At 43.9% G+C, this 21750-nt stretch overlaps 2 protein-coding genes across 4 annotated transcripts in view; one reads left to right on the top strand and one right to left on the bottom strand.

Moving 5' to 3' along the window:
• LOC117891506 overlaps positions 1 to 16302 on the bottom strand; it is an 84271-nt gene extending 67969 nt beyond the window's left edge. For both annotated transcript variants that reach the window (XM_034797001.1, XM_034797008.1), the window contains exons 1-2: positions 15489 to 16302; positions 7885 to 8029 (exon numbers count right to left, since the gene is read on the bottom strand). In XM_034797001.1, the coding sequence (XP_034652892.1) occupies positions 7885 to 7925 (41 nt within the window). In that variant the 5' untranslated portion in view covers positions 7926 to 8029; positions 15489 to 16302. The remainder of the gene's footprint in view (positions 1 to 7884; positions 8030 to 15488) is intronic.
• On the top strand, positions 2413 to 5627 carry LOC117891520 (mucin-2-like). Of its 2 annotated transcripts, XM_034797020.1 has the most exons (6): positions 2413 to 2504; positions 2567 to 4113; positions 4288 to 4384; positions 4517 to 4680; positions 4717 to 5137; positions 5174 to 5627. In XM_034797020.1, exons 1-6 carry the CDS (start codon positions 2495 to 2497, stop codon positions 5470 to 5472), a joined length of 2538 nt encoding a protein of 845 aa, XP_034652911.1. In that variant the 5' UTR covers positions 2413 to 2494; the 3' UTR covers positions 5473 to 5627. The 2 variants fall into 2 exon arrangements, with proteins under 2 accessions (XP_034652911.1, XP_034652919.1); XM_034797028.1 differs by lacking the exon at positions 4288 to 4384 and having other exon boundaries at positions 2567 to 3628; positions 4511 to 4680; positions 4717 to 5627.
• Positions 16303 to 21750: the final 5448 nt, after the last annotated feature.

Here is a 21750-nt window from a genome sequence, read left to right as displayed (position 1 = left end):
GTTCTCGAGCGGGTTTGGTCTCCGCACTCGATGTCTTTTGGTCTTTTTGTTTGACCTTTTTTTTCACTTTTTTGGCGATGTTCACTTAGCGGGCTTTGTCTCCTCGCTTACTGATTTTTGAATCCCTTACTTTTTTTCCGAGTGGGCGTTGTCTCCGCACCCGATCTTGATCTTTTGATTTATGACTTTTTCACTTTTTACCGATTTTCACTTAGTGGGCGTTGTCTCCGCACTAATTTACTTTCTCGGGCGGGGGTGGTTTGATCGTGTTGGGCGCCAGTAATGTTTAAATGTTCTACGGGAATTACCGTGTTATTTATTGATCATATTAAACAAAGGAATGAGAGATTAACTTCCGCAAGGCGAGACTTTGTATGTCATCACCACTCGGCTGATAATTAAAAACTAACTTAAGAACTCTAAACTTCCAACTTGCAGACCCTTAGCTGCCGGCCACGGCGCTCGTCGCTGCCCAGCAAAAGTGCTGACCTTGCGCCTCGTGTGCGGTGTCCAGTGGCGGCCGGCATCCGGCGATCGCGACGACGGCGATCCCACGGGTGACGAAACTGCTTATTTTACAATAATGCAGAATTCGTCCCACCCAGTGGTAAATTTAGTTAACTCTTGTTAACTTATATTCGTACACACACACATGTACATTCGTACCACATTACGAACAGAAGATAGAGAGGTGAATTTATCATAAAGTTTTCTCCCTTTTTAATATTCACATCACATGATGCGTATGAGTAATTTCAAATGGCAAATGGCAAATGGCAAACGGCAAAGTCGTATATGCGTGCGAATGCCGGTGTGGGTGTGTGTAAGGACTAAGTGAATGAAACAGAACCCATTGAACCGCATCGAATTAAGCAAAACCAAACGCTCGAGTACGAGTATCAAACGTGTCTAACACCACCGAACAGAGTTGAGTTACATTCAGAGATACTCACTCGTACGAGTGCGCGACAAAGTCAACTCAAATTGTATCGAACATTATGTGAAAGCTCATTTCAAAAGCTCTTACTTAAAGAACCCTCTGGCAAACTCCATTCGTACATAGCACATTTAAATTCCTAGCCAACTTTCCTCGCGGAAACGCGGGAGACACGCCTCCCGCATGATGCCAAGAATGTGTCCATAAATGGATGTGTGCATACATTCTGAAACGTGGCCACAATTTGTTTTGTTTATTTGCGACGCTTGTGAATGGTTTACGCTTTTAATAAATAATTATTTACGATCGGCGGACGAGGGCTGGAGGGCTGTCCAGATTTTTGTCGTTTGCAACTTTATTTGCCTTTGTGCCTGACACTCTTGATGATGGCAATACCCTGTATGTACACATGAAGTGAAGGGGAAGACTATACGGGAACACATACTAACGATTTTTTTGTAATAAAGAGATGCTAATGCAGTCGTTGCTGGTCGCCTATGTCTGGGCTGGTTACACTAGGTAACGGGTATAAAAATCGCTCATAAATCTTGGCTGCAACAACCATATTTAATTACAAAAGTTTTGCCAACTGTCCAACAAGGACCCCCTGTCCGTGACAATCCCACAGATACACGGGACTTTTCTGGCGGCCGGCTGCCTTTTTACTTTTCCTGCCCGATGATTGTAGGAGTGCCAGGGAGGGCGTGTGGGAGGCTGCAAAATTATACATACATTCTCATGCACAAATCACACATACACACACACACACACACACACACACACACACGCACACACAGACATGCCCCCTTAGGCGCTTTGCCATTTTTATCGTCTGCCAAATGGCCGACACTTGTCCACTCCAGGCCGTCCAGTTTTTGGCCACTTGGCCATTGGCCTAACACTTCCGGGCGAGGCCATAAACCGAAATCTCTTGTTTGCACTTCCATTGGCCGGGTTGGGTTCAGCAGTGCGATATTGGGCGGATTGCGAAATCAGTTAACAGACAATTTCAACTATTTCACAGGCTGCGTAGGGCATGCCAAATGACCCAGGCTAAATATCAATACCATCAGGGCCTGGCCGACAAAGCTCAAATGCAGCAAAAAATATAAAGTTCCGAAGGGAGAAAATCGGTGCCCAGACTGTTTCGAGATATTTTTGGAGTGCGGACAAGATGTTTTCCACACGGGGAATGACACAGCAGTCAGCAGCCGTTATCTGCGGAGTGCGGAAAACAATTCACTTCGAATGCTATTTATCTTTCGCTGCTGTTTTTACCAGCATACTCGTATGTCCCACGAACCCTAACCCATATGAATTAAGTTCGGGACGAGTATTTCGCTCAATTTGTTGATGGAAAACGATAGATCGTGGACCATACGCCATGTACCACTTGACACCGTTCAAGTGCCTCCGGTCATTGATAAGATCACGGCCCGAGGAAACTTGTATATAAGACCCCGCCAGATGGCGGTACCAGTGCAGTTCCCCCAATATCTCTCAGCGGAGAAGTAGAAACTTCAGTAAAGGAATAGCTAACACGGGAAAAGTTCTAAAATGAGAGTTTGTGAGTAGCTCCCGGAAGCAGCCTCCGATAATCGACTTTTACGGTGTTACTCTTTCATGCAGTCAACTTGCTGCTGATTGGATGTTTGATTGCGTTGTGTGTCAGCGCGGAGTCGGTGGGTGCTCATCCTCCAAAGGACGAGCCCAGGCCCGAGCCATGTGGGACCACGACGAGGCCACCCTGTGACCGTGCGACAACAACAACCACCCAAAAGCCACCCTGTAAACGGGAAACTACAACTACGACAACAGATACGCCTTGCACTACAACCAAGGAAACACCCCCCTGTGCACGATCAACTACAACAACAACACCCACTGAACCGACAACCACAACGACCACAACAACGACTACCACGACATCCACAACAACAACAACAACAACCCCTACAACAACCACCACTACAACAACAACCACCACAACAACAACAACCACAACTACAACAACGACACCCGAACCGACAACCACTGAACCTACAACTACAACAACAACACCATGTGACACAACTACCACAACGTCGCCCTGTGAACCTACAACCACAAGTACTGAATCAACAACGACAACAACAACAACAACTACAACGTCAACAACTACAACAACAACTACGACAACGACATCCCCAACAACGACCACCACAACAGAGCCAACAACCACAACTACTGAACCAACAACAACAACAACAACACCAACTCCCTGTGAAACAACGTCTTCAACCACAACAACGACTACAACAACTACTACAACGACAACAACTACGACGACGACATCGACAACAACGACCACCACTACTGAGCCAACAACCACAGCTACTGAACCGACGACGACAACAACCATACCCTGTGACACAACTACCACAGCGACACCCTGTGAACCTACAACAACAACTACCGAATCAACAACAACCCCAACCACTACAGCAAAGGGGCCATGCGAGCCTAAAACCACAACGAAGACCACCACTGAATCGATATCGACAACACCATTAACACCTGACTGTGACGGCGACACGACCACATCTACAGAATCAACAACTACTACGACGACATCCACAACCACGACAACGACTACAGAGCCAACAACCACAACTACTGAATCAACAACGACAACAACTTCAACAACGTCTACGACAACAACGTCCACAACAACAACCACAACTACTACAACAACAACTACTACGACGACCTCCACTACAACGACCACGACTACTGAGCCAACCACCACAGCTACTGAACCAACAACGACCACCACCACTGAACCGACAACATCAACACCAACACCCTGTGAAACAACGTCTACAACCACAACAGCAACTACAACAACAACTACAACGACAACAACTACAACGACAACAACTACAACGACAACAACTACAACGACAACAACGACGACGAAGACTGAGCCAGCAACCACAACTACTGAGCCGACAACTACTGAGCCGACAACGACATCAACAGCTGCATGTGAAACTACGACGACGACATCCACAACAACGACAACAACTTCAACAACGTCTACGACAACAACGTCCACAACAACAACCACAACTACTACAACAACAACTACTACGACGACCTCCACAACAACGACCACGACTACTGAGCCAACAACCACAGCTACTGAACCAACAACGACCACCACCACTGAACCGACAACATCAACACCAACACCCTGTGAAACAACGTCTACAACCACAACAGCAACTACAACAACAACTACAACGACAACAACTACGACGACGACGACCACGACGACGACTGAGCCAGCAACCACAACTACTGAGCCGACAACTACTGAGCCGACAACGACATCAACAGCTGCATGTGAAAATACAACGACGACATCCACAACAACGACAACAACTTCAACAACGTCTACGACAACAACGTCCACAACAACAACCACAACTACTACAACAACAACTACTACGACGACCTCCACAACAACGACCACTACTACTGAACCAACAACCACAACAACTAAATCAACAACGACAACAACTTCAACAGCGACAACGACATCCACAACAACGACCACTTCTACTGAGCCAACAACCACAACGACTGAATCAACAACGACAACCACTACTGAACCGACGACGTCAACAACAACACCCTGTGAAACAACGTCTACAACCACAACGACAACAACTACGACGACGACATCCACAACAACGTCCACAACAACGTCCACAACAACGTCCACAACAACAACTACAACAACAACCACAACAACAACTACGTCAACGACATCCACAACAGCGACCACGACAACAACAACAGCCTGTGACACAACGACCCCAACAACGAAAACAACTACAACAACATCCACTCCAACCACTACCCCTACCACATCACCCGCTGACACAACAACACCGAAATCCTGCAAAACAGAAACTACAACACGTCCGCCATGCTCAACAACGCGGCCACCATGTACAACAACTCGACCACCATGTACCACAACAACAACACGGGCACCATGCACAACAACACGGACACCATGCACAACAACACGGGCACCATGCACCACAACACGGGAACCATGTACCACAACACGGGCACCATGCACAACAACACGGGCTCCATGTACCACAACAAGGCCACCATGTACGGCAACAATCACCACTCCGTGCCCAACACCAGCCCCAACACCAGCCCCAACACCAGCCGCAACACCAGCCCCAACTGAGGCACCCGGTCCATCCAATAACGGCCATTCCGGCCACACCGTCAACAACGACAATTCCAGGGACGTGGCTCTTGCTCAGCTGCTGATCTCCCGTCACGACTGCCGCGGAAAAGTCGATGGAACTTATCTGGCCGACATACGCCATTGTCGCCACTACTACGTGTGCGACAGGCAGAGATCTAGGCGCCAGAACTGTCCTCTCGGACAGTGGTTCGACCGTCAGCTGAAAACTTGCCGTCAAAGCAGCGAGGTTACCAATTGCCTGGCCATGCGCAATTAGGAATTCACATATGAAAGTGAAGTGAAATGGAAATGGAAATGAAAACGATCCAGCATCAACTGCTCCTCCATCGCGGCTCAGCCATTTGCATATATTCCAAATTCGTACAAGTCAAACCATAATAATTCAATAAACCTGCAACATATCAATGAAAAGTAAAGTAATATGTGAGGCAATATATATTCAAAGCAATAAACCAAATTTTCATAGCCATAAAAGTATAAGTACTCAAAGTTTCCCAGACCGATCATAACCAAAGAGACGGCAGGGCAACAAACCCCGACCCGTACATCAGTGGCTAATCAATGAAAATTTCACAAGTCTCTGCGTAAGTAGCCTTCCCCCCGACTTGCATTAAGCCAGAGATAAGCCTTCGATAATGTCTCAATACACACTCCAATCCATGGAAAATATTATGACCACTGTCAGAAAGGCGATTCATGACATCGATTAAGCTCCCAAAAAGAAAGCACCTGCCATGGCACAAATCTTCCAAATCAGAAGTTTTTCCAAGCTGTTCTGTGCCTTGATTTAGTTACGCCAATCAATCAAACTATTAATAATACTCGCATAAATGTGTTTATGTATTTGTGCACAGAACACAATCGATTAAGCTGTCTCTCCGACCACCGGTGGGTCCCACTCGTGACCATCAATTTGGCCAGCAGTGGAATACGGAAAACTTTCAATCAGCCAAACAAAAATTGCGAAAAAGCAAAACAAGCTCATAAATTTGTCAGCACTCTCGACGAGGGTGCCACCAGTGGGTTCAACAGAGTGGGCCACAGCTTTGGTGCACATCCCGTATCCCTTTTATAGGCGTCAACTTTTCGGTCGAGGACTCCAACTCAACAACAGCGCGACAGTTGTGAGTTAGTGTCTGTGGCCTCACTATGCCAGGCCATTTATTATGACCCACCGAAGAGCGGAGGGGTCTCCTGTTCAGGCCGTAGTTATATTTTACTAGGCAAAGAATTTATTTCTCGATAAGCATCCATGATATTCCGCTGGGGTCGAGCCAATCTGAAATCTCAAAAAGTTACTAAATCAACAGGGGAAGTGAAGTGAACCGAAGTGGTCCCAAATGGTAACTCATGCGGTGCTGCACGTTCGCTGTGTGTTTTTCTAGAATGAATGTTTGAGATCTGTTTCAAGTTTGTTCAAGCTTGCCACACGTATCACTTCGTATCAACTAGAAATCTCTATTTAATCTCTGCTTAATATTCCCTTAATGTACGACAGATATAATTTTAGTTCAGTCTCTGCTGTGGCGGCTACTGAAGGTGCATTGGGCATTGGCATTATCTCATATCCGCATGTGCTTCATTGGTTTCTCACTAGTATCTCAATCTTTTCTCACTTTTCTGTCGATTTCGAGCGTGTTTCTCTTTCCATAACTGCCCTTGCCGCATTTTACGTTCACTTTTTGCTTCTTTTTTTTGTGTCACCAACACAAATCAAAGCGCAAAGCGCCACAGAACGGGGCAGCACCGCACCGCTCTGTGTCGCTTCAGACTTTTATAATATTTCAGTTAGGCATTCCTCGACAACCAAAAAAGCAAGCAACAAAATATCAGCAAGACCGCCAAGTAATGTTTTGCGACTATGGGTTACCCACTACTCGTACTCCTTTCACAAAATGCATACCACTGTCTATCGCGTAACTCAACGCGATCCATGAACTCTGTTAAAAGTGGATCAAGGATCAAGGATCACTTTAAGGTTTGATCAATCAAGCAAAACCATTAATCCTGTCAACGCAGTCACCACTCCACGAGTATCGAGGGTACGTAGAAAGAGAGTAATTGAAACAACACGTCAAAGGATATCCATTTATCGATGGCGAGCGAATTGTTTTTTTGCCCATTTGGGAAAATTCGCGTGATAACAGCCGTGTAGCCGGAGACTCAACGATAAAACAATCAAACAACAAATCAAAGCAAGAAGATTCGACAAGTCAGTAAAAGTTTACTCGGAGAGCATCTCGATGTTCTGGGAGTGGTAAACGAATTGAATATCGGGTCGCACAATTTGTGCATTTCCCTCGCTGGTGTTTTAGCCTTACCAATTTCCTAAACATTAATTAATTTTATGAATTCTAAAATGGAAATTATTGCACATGGCGCTGAAATGTAGAACTTCCGCATGTGTTGCACGTGTGAACGATTTAAAATAGTCATGGAAATAAAGTTGAACGTTTTTGAATGAGTTTTATTGTATGAGTTTTTTGTTTGCAGTTGAAATCCCTTGCGATAAATTTATGAGGCGTTAAAAATCGCATTTACAATCAGCCATCGGGACCAGACACCCCGGATGCGGTCGATATTGAAGTTATTGTTGCTTGGGCGCCTGTTTTTGTCGAGTTTTGTGGTTAGTTTGCGACACTCATTAATAAGCATAATTAACACTTACCACAGAAATCCCGGCGAACAATAAATGCGTATGTTAATCATACGCCATGTTGGTGGTCGAATGTTTCATTTATTTGATTCTTTCTATTGAATTTTGGTTGATTTTCCAGCTTGAATTTGGATGCGGATTGAGTCAACGGATCATTCTGCAAAGGAGTAAAACAAAATTATCATAAATGCTTTGAGCTGCTGCAATGAGGATCGATAAAGTAAATTAGTAACTAAAGAGCGGAGAAGACCCCCAAAGATTGCTCCAAGAGGCCCCAGACCCAGCTCCAGCGTGGAGACTCAGCCCCAGAGGCCGTTCCATCGTCTTCAATGGAGGGCACTCAAATGGGGGCTTATGGGTCTGAAGGCCTTGGGGCCCCGAAGTTAGTCTTCCCTTATTTTACATTGCGGGCCGGCCCCGGCGTTCATTGCTGGTGGTTTTGGGCTCATTTTGCAGATTGCGCGTTGAATTTTTAATTGCGCTCGCAACAAAACAAAAAAAATATGCACCAAATTACCGCCAAACTAAACTTTAAATTAAACTTGAAAGTGCACGCACATACTCGTACTCGTACCCGTACACATGCCCATGGGGGTAGTTGAGAGCGTGGCCTGGAGACGGAGACGGAGACTGGCGAGGGGGGGTATTCAGGCCCAAAGTGCCGCACTTGATAACGAGCCCAGCTATTTCAATTATTAATTAATATCTCGCACTGGAAAATGGCGCAGACAGGCGGACATACTCGTACGGACACACACACACACACCCATGCACACGCAAGCATCCGCCTGCATAGACACAGTTACCGTCGAAAGTTTGCCTCCATTTGCAAGTGAAAGTTGGGCGCAAGTAAAATAGTTTTCGGAGCAATTGAAAAACGTTCAAGGGAGAAAGTTTGCGGAGCTCAGTTCATTTATCCCATTTTCCATTCGCAATTTTCTGTTGTGGCAAAAAGCACCAAAAAACGAATAAAAATGTGCACCACAATTTTGATATATTTTATGTCCTGCTTATTGCAAGACTCGAGACTCAGGAGGGTAGCTTTGGTATGTTTCCACGCAGGTATAGCAGATAGTTAGAATGCAATAGCAAAGGTGGCAAAATGGATTAAGAATATTAGGAACTGGCTCCAAATTTGTTGCCCACCAAAACCCATCTAGTAATCTTTTGCTACCCCACAGTCAGCAGTGTGGCATTGCGTCTCAAGAACTGGAGAGTGTTCAGTTTCAGAGTACTGAGAAAGCTTGGACTGTGCCGCACACCCTTGCAGTTGCAGAACCTGGCGGCGGTGGACTGGCTGCTCTACGAACTTATGGAATGCCGCCGGAACTAGACCATAGAATATTATAAAATATGATCAAGTGATGCAAACAACTGTCTGCGAATGTGTGGCATTCCATTGCAGGAAGTCCAGAGTCAATCGAGTTAAATTGAATCGAAAACACAAGACGAAAAACACAGAACAGTTGCGACAAGTGTGTGTATGCAGTGTGTTGGCAGACACTGTGCCTAACCTTGGCAGCACTGCCACACTTTCGCCCACATGTGTGCGTGTGTGTGCGTGTGTGTGTGTGTCTGCAGGTTTATGGCCAGCGTGTTGGGAAATTCGCATCGTGTTAGAGCTTATTATCGCCAGAGAGAGACGGGGATGGGAATGGGGACGGCGACAAAACTGAATCTGATGAGAGGCCTCGTAGACAGAACCTTAGGAAATGCTAAGAAAAGTGAAAGCGAAAGGGAAAATGTCTCCTCTACTCGTATTGTACATTTAAGGTGATATCGGGATGGAGGGCAGAGCTGAGCAGCGCCAGCTACGAGCACATGTAATAAACGAGAATAAAAATCGCATAAAATATCAACAAGGAGAGCGGTGGAGCAAGTTGCATCGCCACGAACAGAGCATGCCCTGCACTCAGCGCTCCTCAACCAGCACACACTGAGCAGCATACCCCACTGTCTGCGGGTGTGCGTGTACCAGGTACGAACAGGCCAGACAGAAGACTGCGATGAAGTAGTGCTGGCAGACATGTTTGCTGCTGCAGCAGTCAGCCCCCACGGCAAACACACACACACAAATTCGTTGGCAATTTATTATTAGAAAGAGGCAGACGCCACGAGGCGAGGCGAGGCCAGCCAGCGCCCAGCCATAGCGGGAAGAGAGAGCACGAGAGCATAAATACTCCTAGAGATGAGCGACCAGCAGCAGCAGAGCAGCAGAGCAGCGACTGCAGTGCGAGTGCTCGCAGGGCCATGACAGCTGTTTATGTAGTTGTCGCCAGCAGCCACAACTACAACTAAAGCTACAGCAGCAGCAGCAGCAGCAAGAACCAGAGGAATCGGCGAGCGTCGCTAGGGAGTCGACCAAACGGCTACCCTACAAAAGAGTGAACCGAAAACAGATAAAAGATAATAATAATAAATACAAAACAATTATGGAGAGCATTAATATCTACATTTATATCTCTGTTTTCATGCCGAATGTTGGCTCCCAGTTCGCACATGCCCACGGATACCCAGTGCCCGTCTATAAGGAGTAAATATTTGCCATGTTTATTATTATTTCACAAGAACAACACCGATAGTCGTTTGTGTGTGAGTGTGTGTGTGAGTGTGCGTGAGTGATTGGGTTGACTGGGTGGATAAGAGGGCCACATGGAGGAGCTGTCGGTGGCGGTGGCGGCGGACAAGTCGCTGGTCTATGCCGATGGTCGCACACGCGCCGCCATATGCCCCAAAGTCTCAGCCACTCGGCCGAGACTCTGCCCCGTTGCCTAGTCAATATTTCACATTTGGCACTTGAACCAAATTCTTTTAGTTTTCTGCGAAGGTTGACGCCGAAGCCGAAGCCGAAGCTGATGCTGACGTCAACGTCGTCAGAGCAGCAGAACGGCAGAGCAGCCGAGCAGCAGAGCAGCAGCCTCGGTGTCAATCAGTCCACCTTTAGTAATGAATTTCGTGTTTATAGAATTTATTTTGGTGTTGTAATTTGTTTAGCTAATTTCAGCTGCAGCGACCCAACACTGGGCGCAGCAAAAAGTGGCAAATAACAGCCAAATATATATTAAAAAAGAAAACAACAATTCAACAATTTAAACATTTTTCTGATGACAATGCAATCTGCCATTTCATATTGCAATTTTCGTCGCACAAAGCAGGCAAACAACAGCAAAAAAATTAAAATTTTAATTTCAAAATGAAATAAAATAAAATCATGGGAGCAGAATGTTTGCATGCACATTTGCAGCGAGACAATGCACCGAGATATGTATGTACTATGTATGTACATGCAACAGAACAGAAACTCCATCTGTATGCCCAGAGGCATGCCACACACATTCCTGTGAGAATTTCACCATTTTTCCCCGTCACCAGTCTATCGCATTTTATTCCTGTTTGCCTTGGGGAGCACTCGCTTCGGTAATTACTTTAATTGATCGTAAGCTGTGTGCTCGGTAAATGTAAACCAAAATGTTAAATAATGAATGCCAGACCGCTGCCACCTCTAGGCATATTTGTGCATAAAACACACACAAACACATGTACTCGTATCGCTCTTTGTTTTAGCCTGATTTGCACTCAGAGATAACATTCTTTGGTTCATTTGTTCAGTTATTACATTTCCCGACTGCCTTCTGGTTTATTTTGCTTTCATTTCCACGCTTACTGCCACAAAACTCGACCTTTATCCCCCTTTAAAGCGCACGTTGAACGATTTAATGGGGGGTGTATCAAAAAGTAATTTGTCTTAATTTTTATCTTGTCTTGTTTCCCTTTTCATTCATTTCCCGAAACATTTGGCCCAAGTCTTGAGCGCATAACCGCAATCAGGTCATATGGCAGCCTGGCCCTATAACAATGTGCAGATGTACTAAAATATGCATAAATAAATTATATACATACACATACATACATACATATGTACATGCTCGTACGTACATGAGTATTTACACTTTACATCTTTGGCTTTGCTGTGGCCCAAATTTCAGCAGTTGCCGCAAAAAAAAAGAGCAGAACAGACCAGAGCAGCACCGGAAAGAAACGAAAAGAAAAGGGAAAGAGGGAACAAAAAGCGTAAACTTAAACCGCAGCAAAGTGGTAAAGACATATGCACACACAACTTATATTAAGTTTACGTATATTCTAAGGCTATGGGCATCAGGAGGCAACCATTTAAATGTTAACTGCATCATTACAAGTAAAGAAAAATACTTAAAAGAAATAATAATAAGAAAATCTAATAAGAAACACACAGAACCCAAGGCAGCCAAAAAGTGAAAGCTTTTGTTGTTTTTGTTCATTCGGTAAGCGCTCTCTTCCCTTTTCTTTGTGGAAATGGCAATGTTGGTTCTCCATTTTCATGCCATTTTGCATTTCACTCTTTTGCTTTTCATCTTTTTTTTTTTTATTATTATTTTTGCTTTTTGGTCAGTTTCTTTTTTCTCCGGTGGTGCTGGTCTCGTAATGAAAGCGATTACAAGCCGACAGCAAAGCGCAGACGATAATCAGGAGAAGAAGGACGGGAGGGTGGTGTGGTCTGGTCTGGTCTGGTCCGGGCTGCATGGAAAAGTGGTCTGAGAAAAGTAAGGAATGGAAGGAAGCCATTTCCTCTGTTTCCCCTCACAGTTTCCCTGCTGCCACTTTCAGTTTGCCATTTGTAAAGTTATCGGGCGAATTTATGACATTTATTGAAATCGTTTTTCTCTTTTGGGCGCTCCCTTTTCTTTTTGCCAACTTTTCGCTCGCTCTTTTTCTGTTCTGATTAGTTATGCTTTAATATTGTTAACGGGGCACCCCGCCTACTCCTTTCCCCTGTTCCCAATGGTACTACAATCCGAGCACAGCTGCAATTAGTTTTACTTTTCCTGCGAAATTGCTGGAAAATTGAGCCCAATGCAAAAGGCTTTTGGGCAGAAATAAAACAAAAAGTACGTGTGTGCGTGTACAAATATAATACGAGGGTGAATAAAAATGTGAAAAACCCACAAACAAATAGCAAGGAATCCTCACAAATGGGGGGAACCTGTTGCTTTTCCTACAAAAGAGCCAGAGGGTCAGTCGGGCAGAGGCAGAGGAGACGGCAGTTAAGCTTACCAAAAGCAGAAAATATCAAAAGAGAAAAATCATGAATGGAAAATCGTTAAAGCCAGTCGCTGGGTTTAAAGCAGGGCTCGGCACGGCCCTATCCCATGGGTGCGGGACAAGGCGCTGCTGCTGCGCTGCTGCTGCGCTGCCCTCACGTACAAGCGTATTACAGTGATTCGTATCAATACCAATGTTCCGTTTTGCGTGCGTCTTCACACACAAACGCAAAAACGGCTCGTTAATTGTATGGGTGCCGAGCCCTGGTTTAAAGGCACAACAACAACAAAAACGTTTGGATTTATTTTGTTGAAATAAATGGAACCAAAAATTGAAATAAGATTAATCCCCGCTTAAATAATAAAGGGAAATGAATGCATACCAATGGTAGAAACAAGAACACACAGCATATAAACGAGTACCTATGTACAATGAAATAAAGCAGAGCACTCTCTGAGTATTCGTTTGCCATTGAAATGCGTTGCAGAGCTACCAGGTACTTGCACTCCCTGGAAGGCATATACCTACATACATTATATACCCTTGATCAGCATCAACATCATTTATATATTTACACAATTGGTCGCTCAACAAACTGTCATATACTATTCCAGTAAATGAAGCAAATGAATGATCTTAAATTGTGTGCAGAAACGAGAAGAACATAGAACTGTACATATGAAGTTCATCTGGTTTATGGTAGAAGAAAACGAAAACGAACAGCCCAAAAAATAGAATAAATAATAGAAGAGAAAAAAAGTTGACCGCAAACATTTTGTTTGACTCGCACACATAATGAGAGAAGGAGCGGAAAATCGAAAGCAAGATGAAAAAGAAATCGACGATGGCGCAAAAAGTGCGTATATTCGACAGCCTTGAGCCACATATGTTGGGCCCAGCGGATTGGGAGGAGATCCCCGCCACAGTCGAGCCAGATGAACATAATGCAGAGCTTTGGTATCCAACGGAAGAGAGAGACATACATAGAAGGGGGATACGCGCAGAGAGAATTCACTAAGGCGGCGACGAAATAGAGAAAACTTTAAAAAATCGTAAGTAAATGGGGAAAATGTCGACTGGGGGAATGCCCTTCCAGCAGATACAACAATGAGACAGAGGAGAAGAGAGTAAAAATGCACGTAAATACGGGACATAAAACATGAACTCAGGCGGAATAAATATTACTTAGATTGTATTGACAATTGTTTCGGTGTATCCCGAAGGAAACATATCTTAAATCGGGTGCCAGTGAGGCATGCGCTGAAACAGGCAACTGACTTGTAAAGCAGATCTTGTTGTACCCATGAAAAGGGTATGGTCTGAGTTGGCATAGAGTGTTTCCGGCTGTGGCAGAAGCCCATTTGCAGAGAGAAAATAAGTTTGCAGTTTATCACAATCGTAAAAGCCACTGTAGCCACAAGAGCTAGTGCCTTCTGTGGTATGCAAAGACAAATCGAAGGAGCGAAACCTTCGTCAAACTTGCCGCTATCAACATTTATTGTTTGCTGAGCAGCAACACCACTGCCCCCGCCTAATACGCATGTGTAATAATTTTCAATTTCATTTTTCCGATTTTTGGTTCCTATTCTTTTTGTGTATATTTCGATCACAGCTGTGTCGGACCAGCGCCGTGGGGTGGGGCGAAAAGGCAAGGAAAGAAAACTTGATGGCAGCCGTTTAATTTTTGCTCTTGTTGTTGTTGCTGGCTTTTATTAATGAATTTTCTCTCAATTCTTTTCTTCTATGCCTTGCTTTGCTTTTGCACCCATCCGCTGCTGCTCTGCCGTGTCGTCTATTTTGTGCGTTTCTTTTTATTCATTCTCTTCTTGTTTTTTACTTTTTAGGCTGCGTCTAAAAATATGTCTGCCAATGCGCTAAGTGGCCTCAAACTAGTCTATGTATATGGGATACACAGCAAATACAGTGCACATGGCTTCAACGAACTTTTATTTGAATACAAACAAAGAAAACGACAATAAAATTCATATTAAAATAAAAATTGAAAGCCTGAAAGAGAGTCCAAAATACAATTGCACATGTATTGGCGATCTCTTATAGATTAAAATATGCTTTTGACTTTCATAGAATTTAAATGTTTTAAATGCATTTTTTGTGGCGATTACTATTTGGAACCTAGACCCGATGTTTACTGTAGAAATGAGAGGAATTGAAAACTAATGTTCATCAAAGAAAGCGTATTAAATAAATACCCCATCGAGTGTTCAAAAATAGTTTCACACATTTAAATAAAAATTTAAATATAAAATATTAAAACTTATTATCAAAGCAATGCAGAGACACACAACAGACCCGCTGCTGTTCTATCCGAACCGCTCTTTCCGTTTCCCTAAGGCTTAGCTGAATGAGTTTTTCCGAGGCAAATTTTAATCCAATTCCAAACTCAACGCTTGGCTCATTAAAACTACATTTTGGCGATGCGAGGCGAGGCCTGAGCTCATCAAATGCACATTTTATTCTGTTCCAAAGAGTGCTGCGTTTTTGCACCCACTTTAAAATTTGATATTTTTGATGCTTACTCTGGAGATTATTAATATTATTATTCCACATTTAGCTGAATTAATTACATTTTGGTTCTCCTTTTAGATGATTTTCCACTGATATTTCTGTGTAAACTAATTAAAGTTTCGACAAATTATTGGTTTTCGGTGCTACAAAAAAAAACACGAACAATATTTACGCGCACGTTATTTATTTGACTAATTTTAATATTTTTAATTGGAAGTTTAGTCTGTCGAGATATTAGTTTTTACACTCTTTCTTATTGTCATTTAATGGCAAAATTAATGTTTTACCGAAACCAATTTAATTGAAATCTACATCTGATGATTGGGAATACATTTGGGAGCATCATTCTTTCAAATGCTTTTTCTATTCTTCAGAATTGATGGAAATATTGTTGTTGCATTTCTCGGAGTAAATTTCTCAATTTTTGGCGCGCATTTCTCCCAGCCGGCACATTGGCACACTTCTCACACTTTCGAATTTGCACAGGCAAAAAATGACAACAAAAAGGAAACCAAGTATTGGGAACAGATAAGCGAGAACAAACACGTGGAGAAGCCAAACCAATCAATTGAGAGGCGATTTTCACTAGAGTTTTATTGTGATTTTGCAACCGAACCGAACCGTAACGCGAATTTGCAGCTATTTTGTTTCTGTGTTGTTTCTGGAACGTGGTTGGGGCACGCGAACCGCCCGACTCGACTCGACTCGACGTGTCCGTGTCCGTGTCCGTGCACGTGGCCAACTCGACGTGTACTGAAATCCTAAGCGTAACGCTATCTGGAATGTGCCACCGCGCTGCATCGAGTCTGTTACTCGACTGTTGCTGCTGCTGTTGCTTCCACAGGCACAGTCGCAGCCTCTGCTCTGGTCCCTGCCTGCTCCGACCCACGCCTCCACGGTGGCTGCTTCCGAAGCGAGACGAGCGCCAACCGACCGACGGTTGCCGACTATATTTAGCTCACACGAAATTACCCCGCGCGCCGAGCGAGACTCCCCTCCAACGCGACGCAGAGTGTATTGATTCAGGGTAAGGCAATCCCCGGTGCACGCTCCCGAGTGGATTTGGTACAGCCACGCAAGGAAGAGAAGGAGCAGGCAATCCATGCCAGCAATCTTGAGATTCGCTGCAGTAATTTGTGGAAAGGTAAAGCATGCACATGTCCTCTTGCCAGTGTCCAGTGTCCGCCAGATGCAGCAAGGCCCATGGAGAGAGAGAGAGTCCATAGAGATTTACATATACTTATGATACCAGAGTCAAATGGAAACAAATTCTTGTTTGTGTCCTCCTTTCTGGAGGAATGGATGTATCGAGTGATTTATTCTACATTTCGTGCAAATTGTTGGCACTTAAATCAGGACCTGAGATCCGACAACCTTATAACAATACACCCTGCCCGCGCAGAATGAGAGCTAGAGAGAGATTGCGTGATTCATGAGAGAACGCGAACGTTGAGTGAGTTGTGGATTTTTTTGCATTCTTTTTCGCACTCTTTTCCGTAGTCACTTCCGACTTCTTCCTGGCCCAAGGAAGTTGTAGCCCCACTGACAACGACAACGACAACGAAAACGACAACAAAACCTTTATTTTTTCGTACTTATTTTTCTTGCGATAGTTTCTTTTTTTCTCGTTTTCACGGTGAAGGGGTGCAGGGGAAATGTCAAATGACATTCTGGGATCACAGTCGAAAGAAAACATTTTGAAATATGCTTGGAATGCATTTTCCTGTTGGTGTTTTCCCTTTGCTGGTCGAGGATGTTCTTGTCCTTTGTTTACCTTTTTTTTTTTTGCGCACAAAATTCTTAAAAATGAGAAATAATTCCAAAGAATTCTAGAACAAAAACCACAACAAAACAGCGAACAGAGAGAACAAATCCATTTGTGGATTTTGTGTAAAAGTCAAAGTGAATTCATAAGATTCATAATTAAGCCATCGAAGGGGCTCTTCGAGGCACTCACGGCATAGATTGTACTTGAAAATGTGTCAGGAAAATGTTTCAATTTGAAACTGTATTGGATTTTGATGCTCGTTAAGCTAAAAACATTCACATCGAGTCCTCATGCCACCTAATTATCCTTGTCTAACAAGTACACTCTCATATTTCCTCATTCTGCGGGCAACAATCGCAAATAAGAAATGTGTTTTTCCCTCGGCGAGGCAAAAGCCACATAAAAGAAACTTTAGGACTGCGTTTTTGCATCGGGACGACTCGACTCGGGACAACTGAGACCAGACCGAAAGCCGCATTGTATGGCCACTGAATGGAGGATACGTTGATACACAGGGGGGTTGGTGTTGGGGCGGTGATAGAGAAAGAGAAAGAGAAAGAGAAAGAGCTGGGGTGACAGGAGACATTCTTTTGGTTCAATTTTCTGTTCTATTTTGCCGCTTCCATAGGCCACAGGGCAACAGCAGCAGCGGCAGCGGCGGCAGCAAAGGCAACGAATGCGGTCAAAGGTTGCCGTAGTTACAAGCAAATGAGTAAGGCCAAGAAGAAGAAAATGCTAAGCCCACAACAACAACAACAACAACAAGAACAACAAACATACTCGCATAGCATAGATGGAAGGCAGCTGTTGCTTGCTTGAATAAGAAATAATTTGGTTCTCCTCCAGCGACTCCGCTGCTCCTCCCCAGCATCTTCTGCCTGTGTGTGTGTGTGTGTGTGTGCTTTGTTATTTGCCTTTCGAATCTAATGTGTATAATGCCTCTGAGTGTGATTAGTAGCAATGTTCCATGGCCATAATCGTAATGACAAGGACACACAACGAGTAGGAGTCTATAACGGAAGAGCCTAGGAAAAGTTTCAAGTTGGCCGCCGGCACAACTTTCGCTCTCCCAACTGTGTACCTAATTTATTCGCAATCATTGCTGTTAAGTGTCAATCCAGCACTGCAATTATTAATCAGAGTTCTCCAAGGATTAATAAGAGGGCGGAAATTACAATGCGAATCCAATCGGAGCCTCTTCAGTCCGCGCCTTTGGATGTTCGTTTCCTTTTTGTAATTTTTGTGTCGTGTCCCAGGCTCTGCCTCCAATTGCGGCCATATCCGTGTCCTTAACTATTATCATCACTGAGCTAACGCTAAGAGTTTAAGTAAGTCCTAGAGCTAATAGAATTACCAGCCTCAATCCAGAACCCAAAGTTAAACCAACAAACAAAAATCTTCTCCGATTTCTTGATCAAACTTTTTGCATGGACATTTTCCTTTTTTTCCTCTGGCTAAACAAGAAAACTTTCGCCCTTTATGGAGCGATAAAATTGCAAAATTTATGTATAATTAAAATTCTATTCCTTATAATTGGTAAACTCGAGCACCACTTCCACCCCCCCTCTCTTGACCGTATTCTAATATGTCTCAAAAGTTGGCCACAAAAACAAAGAGCACAAAAAATAAGCCAGAGTAACCGCAAAAAGGAACACTCGACTCTCATAATTTCATATATCCTGCACACACCTACGCACACCTAGAGACACACGGGCACAACACACACACACACACACACACACACACACACACACACACACACACACACACACACACACAGAGAGATGGGAAATTCGGTACTGCTTAACTGAAGCATTTTCCAGCTTATGCAATGAAAGCAATGGGCACCTGTCGATGGGAAATGTATGGCTGGGGTTCGCACAGAGCGGTCTAAGCGAGAGAGAGAGAGAGAGAGAGAACATGGAGGAGGGAGTGGTGTGAGGGGGGGAGGAAATTTAGTAGAAGACCAAAGTGGGGTAAAACGTTGCAACTGACGCAAAACTCTATTATGTTTGCTGAACATGACCGGCGGCCTATTAAAACAACAATGCCAACTACTGTCACATCGAACACCTAGCTGCCCACCCACCCAGCACCTCCCCACCACCACCACGACCGCTATCTGGGAGGAAAACTCTGAATTGTTCATTTTGCAGTGTCCAGGCAGGTTCCAAATGAACTCTGGCACAATTACACACCTGCAAAATGTTACGGCACAAATGGTAGGAGACAAAATGAAAGGATGGTTAGGAGCCACCTCACAAACCCGAGTACAAATGAGTTCTTTTGGCTTTTAGCTGGTATATTTTTATAGAGATTCCTCTCTCATCCCGTGACCAGTGACCAGATCTGCAATGCCTGCCCAAAGGCAGTCCCAGAAGATGAACGACCCTAAGCCCACTTCTGATGCAGTTCTGATGTTTATTCTGTGATTACAATTAATATATTAACTGACATCAATTTATTTATTTATTTATGGCTTTCCCTTTGTACGTTGTACGAGGATTGAGCTGCATATTTAAATGGTTTACTTAATGTGATTCTTAAATCTTACCCTAAGCTGCAGATGAGAGTGAATTTGGAGCGGCCAAACAAAAGAGTCTCACAAAGTTCGCTGAATCTATGGTAATTGGCTTTCCTGGTGTGAATATTTGTTGTCTAGCTGTTTGTTCTAACACGATGCCTGGCCTTGAAGCAGCAGCCAAAATAACTAAAACCCAAAAGAGCAGAAGCAACACTTTTGGGTGGAGTCCTGCCGTTGGGATAGAGAGAGAGAGCGAGAGAGAGAGAGAGATAGCTAAAGAGGTAAAGGCGCGAAAAGTAAAAGTAAAAAAAAAATTTGTTTGGAATTGAAAAATTCATAACACGAAAGCCGTGAATGAAAACAAAAAACAAGCAACAACATTTTAAGCCAGCAACCAAAACCAGCAACAGCCAACAGCCAACAGCAGCAGCCATGGATGGGAACATGCAGCAGCAGGAGCAGCAGCAGCAGCAGCAACGGCAACCACAACAACAATGGAGGCAAGAGTAGCAGCAGGTGGCATAAAACATGTCAGAAAAGGGACTTTTGCCTGTGTCCTGCACCATTTGAATGTTGTTGGTGGGCAAAGCGGCAAAACTGTGACCAAATAAGGCAAAGCGCGAGCACCACCTCGAACAGAATTAGAAAGAAAATCTGTGCGCGGTGACGAGGCGTTTGATACCCTGGCACAACTCGTTTCACATTGTGATGTGGCTGCAGAAATATATTCCATCAAACTGAACGACTGTGTGCTGCCCATATAAGTATGCTATCCACAGCACAAACCAAGCAACTCTCTGTGCTAGTGGCTGCAGAGAAAGCAACTTACAAAAGGCTTACAGCCAAAGTTGATACCTGCGCGTGGGGCCAAAATCAAAACAAAAACAAAACGCAAAACGCAAAAAGCATACAAAAAAACACAGCGCACAGCAAAAGAAAAACAATCCAGACAAAGCGGAAAGCATCGTTTTGGCATCACACAAAAAAAAAGAAAGGAAAGCTTTGGAATAATAAGTGGGAGTGTGGCAGCAAACAGCATCCTAATACTATTATGCACATTTGAAATGCATTAATAAATGCAACACATGTTAGTTTCCAAAGAGCTTACACTGATACGCTGCCAGTTGGTTTGAATATGAATATTCCCCATGTTCAATTCAATTCATTCACCAAACACTGTCTGGCTATTGATCCTCTCTTAAAGGTCGAGACTACACAATGGAAGGAACTCTCTGCTTCATATTTTAAGTGTAAGCACAAGCCGCTTTCATGTAATTCGAGAGCTATTAAGGGATCACTTTAGGACTTACTAATTTGAGGAGACCAGCTAAGCCACACAATAAAACTAATACAAATTCGAATCGAATGTTTTTCCTATTTAAATATTTAAATGAAATGAAATAGACCTTAGGCCTGACCTTTTGGCATGCAAAAAAATGCACAAAATTTATGAATAAATAAGCAAACGAGAAATCAAGCCAAAGCTCACTGAAAAAGGCCTGCCTCAAATATATTTCTCAGTTTCAGCTCAAATTTGTGTATGTTTGCCGAGCGGAAAGCGTAAGCCGAGCCGAGCTGGGCCAAAACTGTTTTGACTGGCAATAAATCGAATTGAAAAATGGCAGGCAAATTCCCAAATACTTGTACACACCCAGCAAAAATATCAAATGGAATGAATTAAATGAACTGTGCCAGTCTCACCTGTGGTAAGCTCTTTGCCTGCTCCTGCTCCTGCTCCTTCTCCCTTTCCTGTTTTCGCTATTGATGTTGCTGCAGATGCTACAGCAACAACAGGAGAAACGAACTAACGACCATCGAGCTTAAGGATACCCTGGCAGCTAACAGTACGTACACTTGCAGCTCCAGAAAGTAGATAATTGATGGCTTTAGCCTTATATTCGGTTATGCGTAGCGTGGCTAGTGGCTAGATCTGTTTGTTCTGTGACTGTTTGCACCTTTGTAGCTTTTCTTCCTTGCTTCG

The sequence above is a fragment of the Drosophila subobscura genome, chromosome A (assembly GCF_008121235.1).
Source record: "Drosophila subobscura isolate 14011-0131.10 chromosome A, UCBerk_Dsub_1.0, whole genome shotgun sequence".
Lineage (NCBI taxonomy): Eukaryota > Metazoa > Arthropoda > Insecta > Diptera > Drosophilidae > Drosophila > Drosophila subobscura.
The sequence above is the reverse complement of the archived record's forward strand: the minus strand, read 5'-3'. Positions and strand labels throughout refer to the sequence as shown.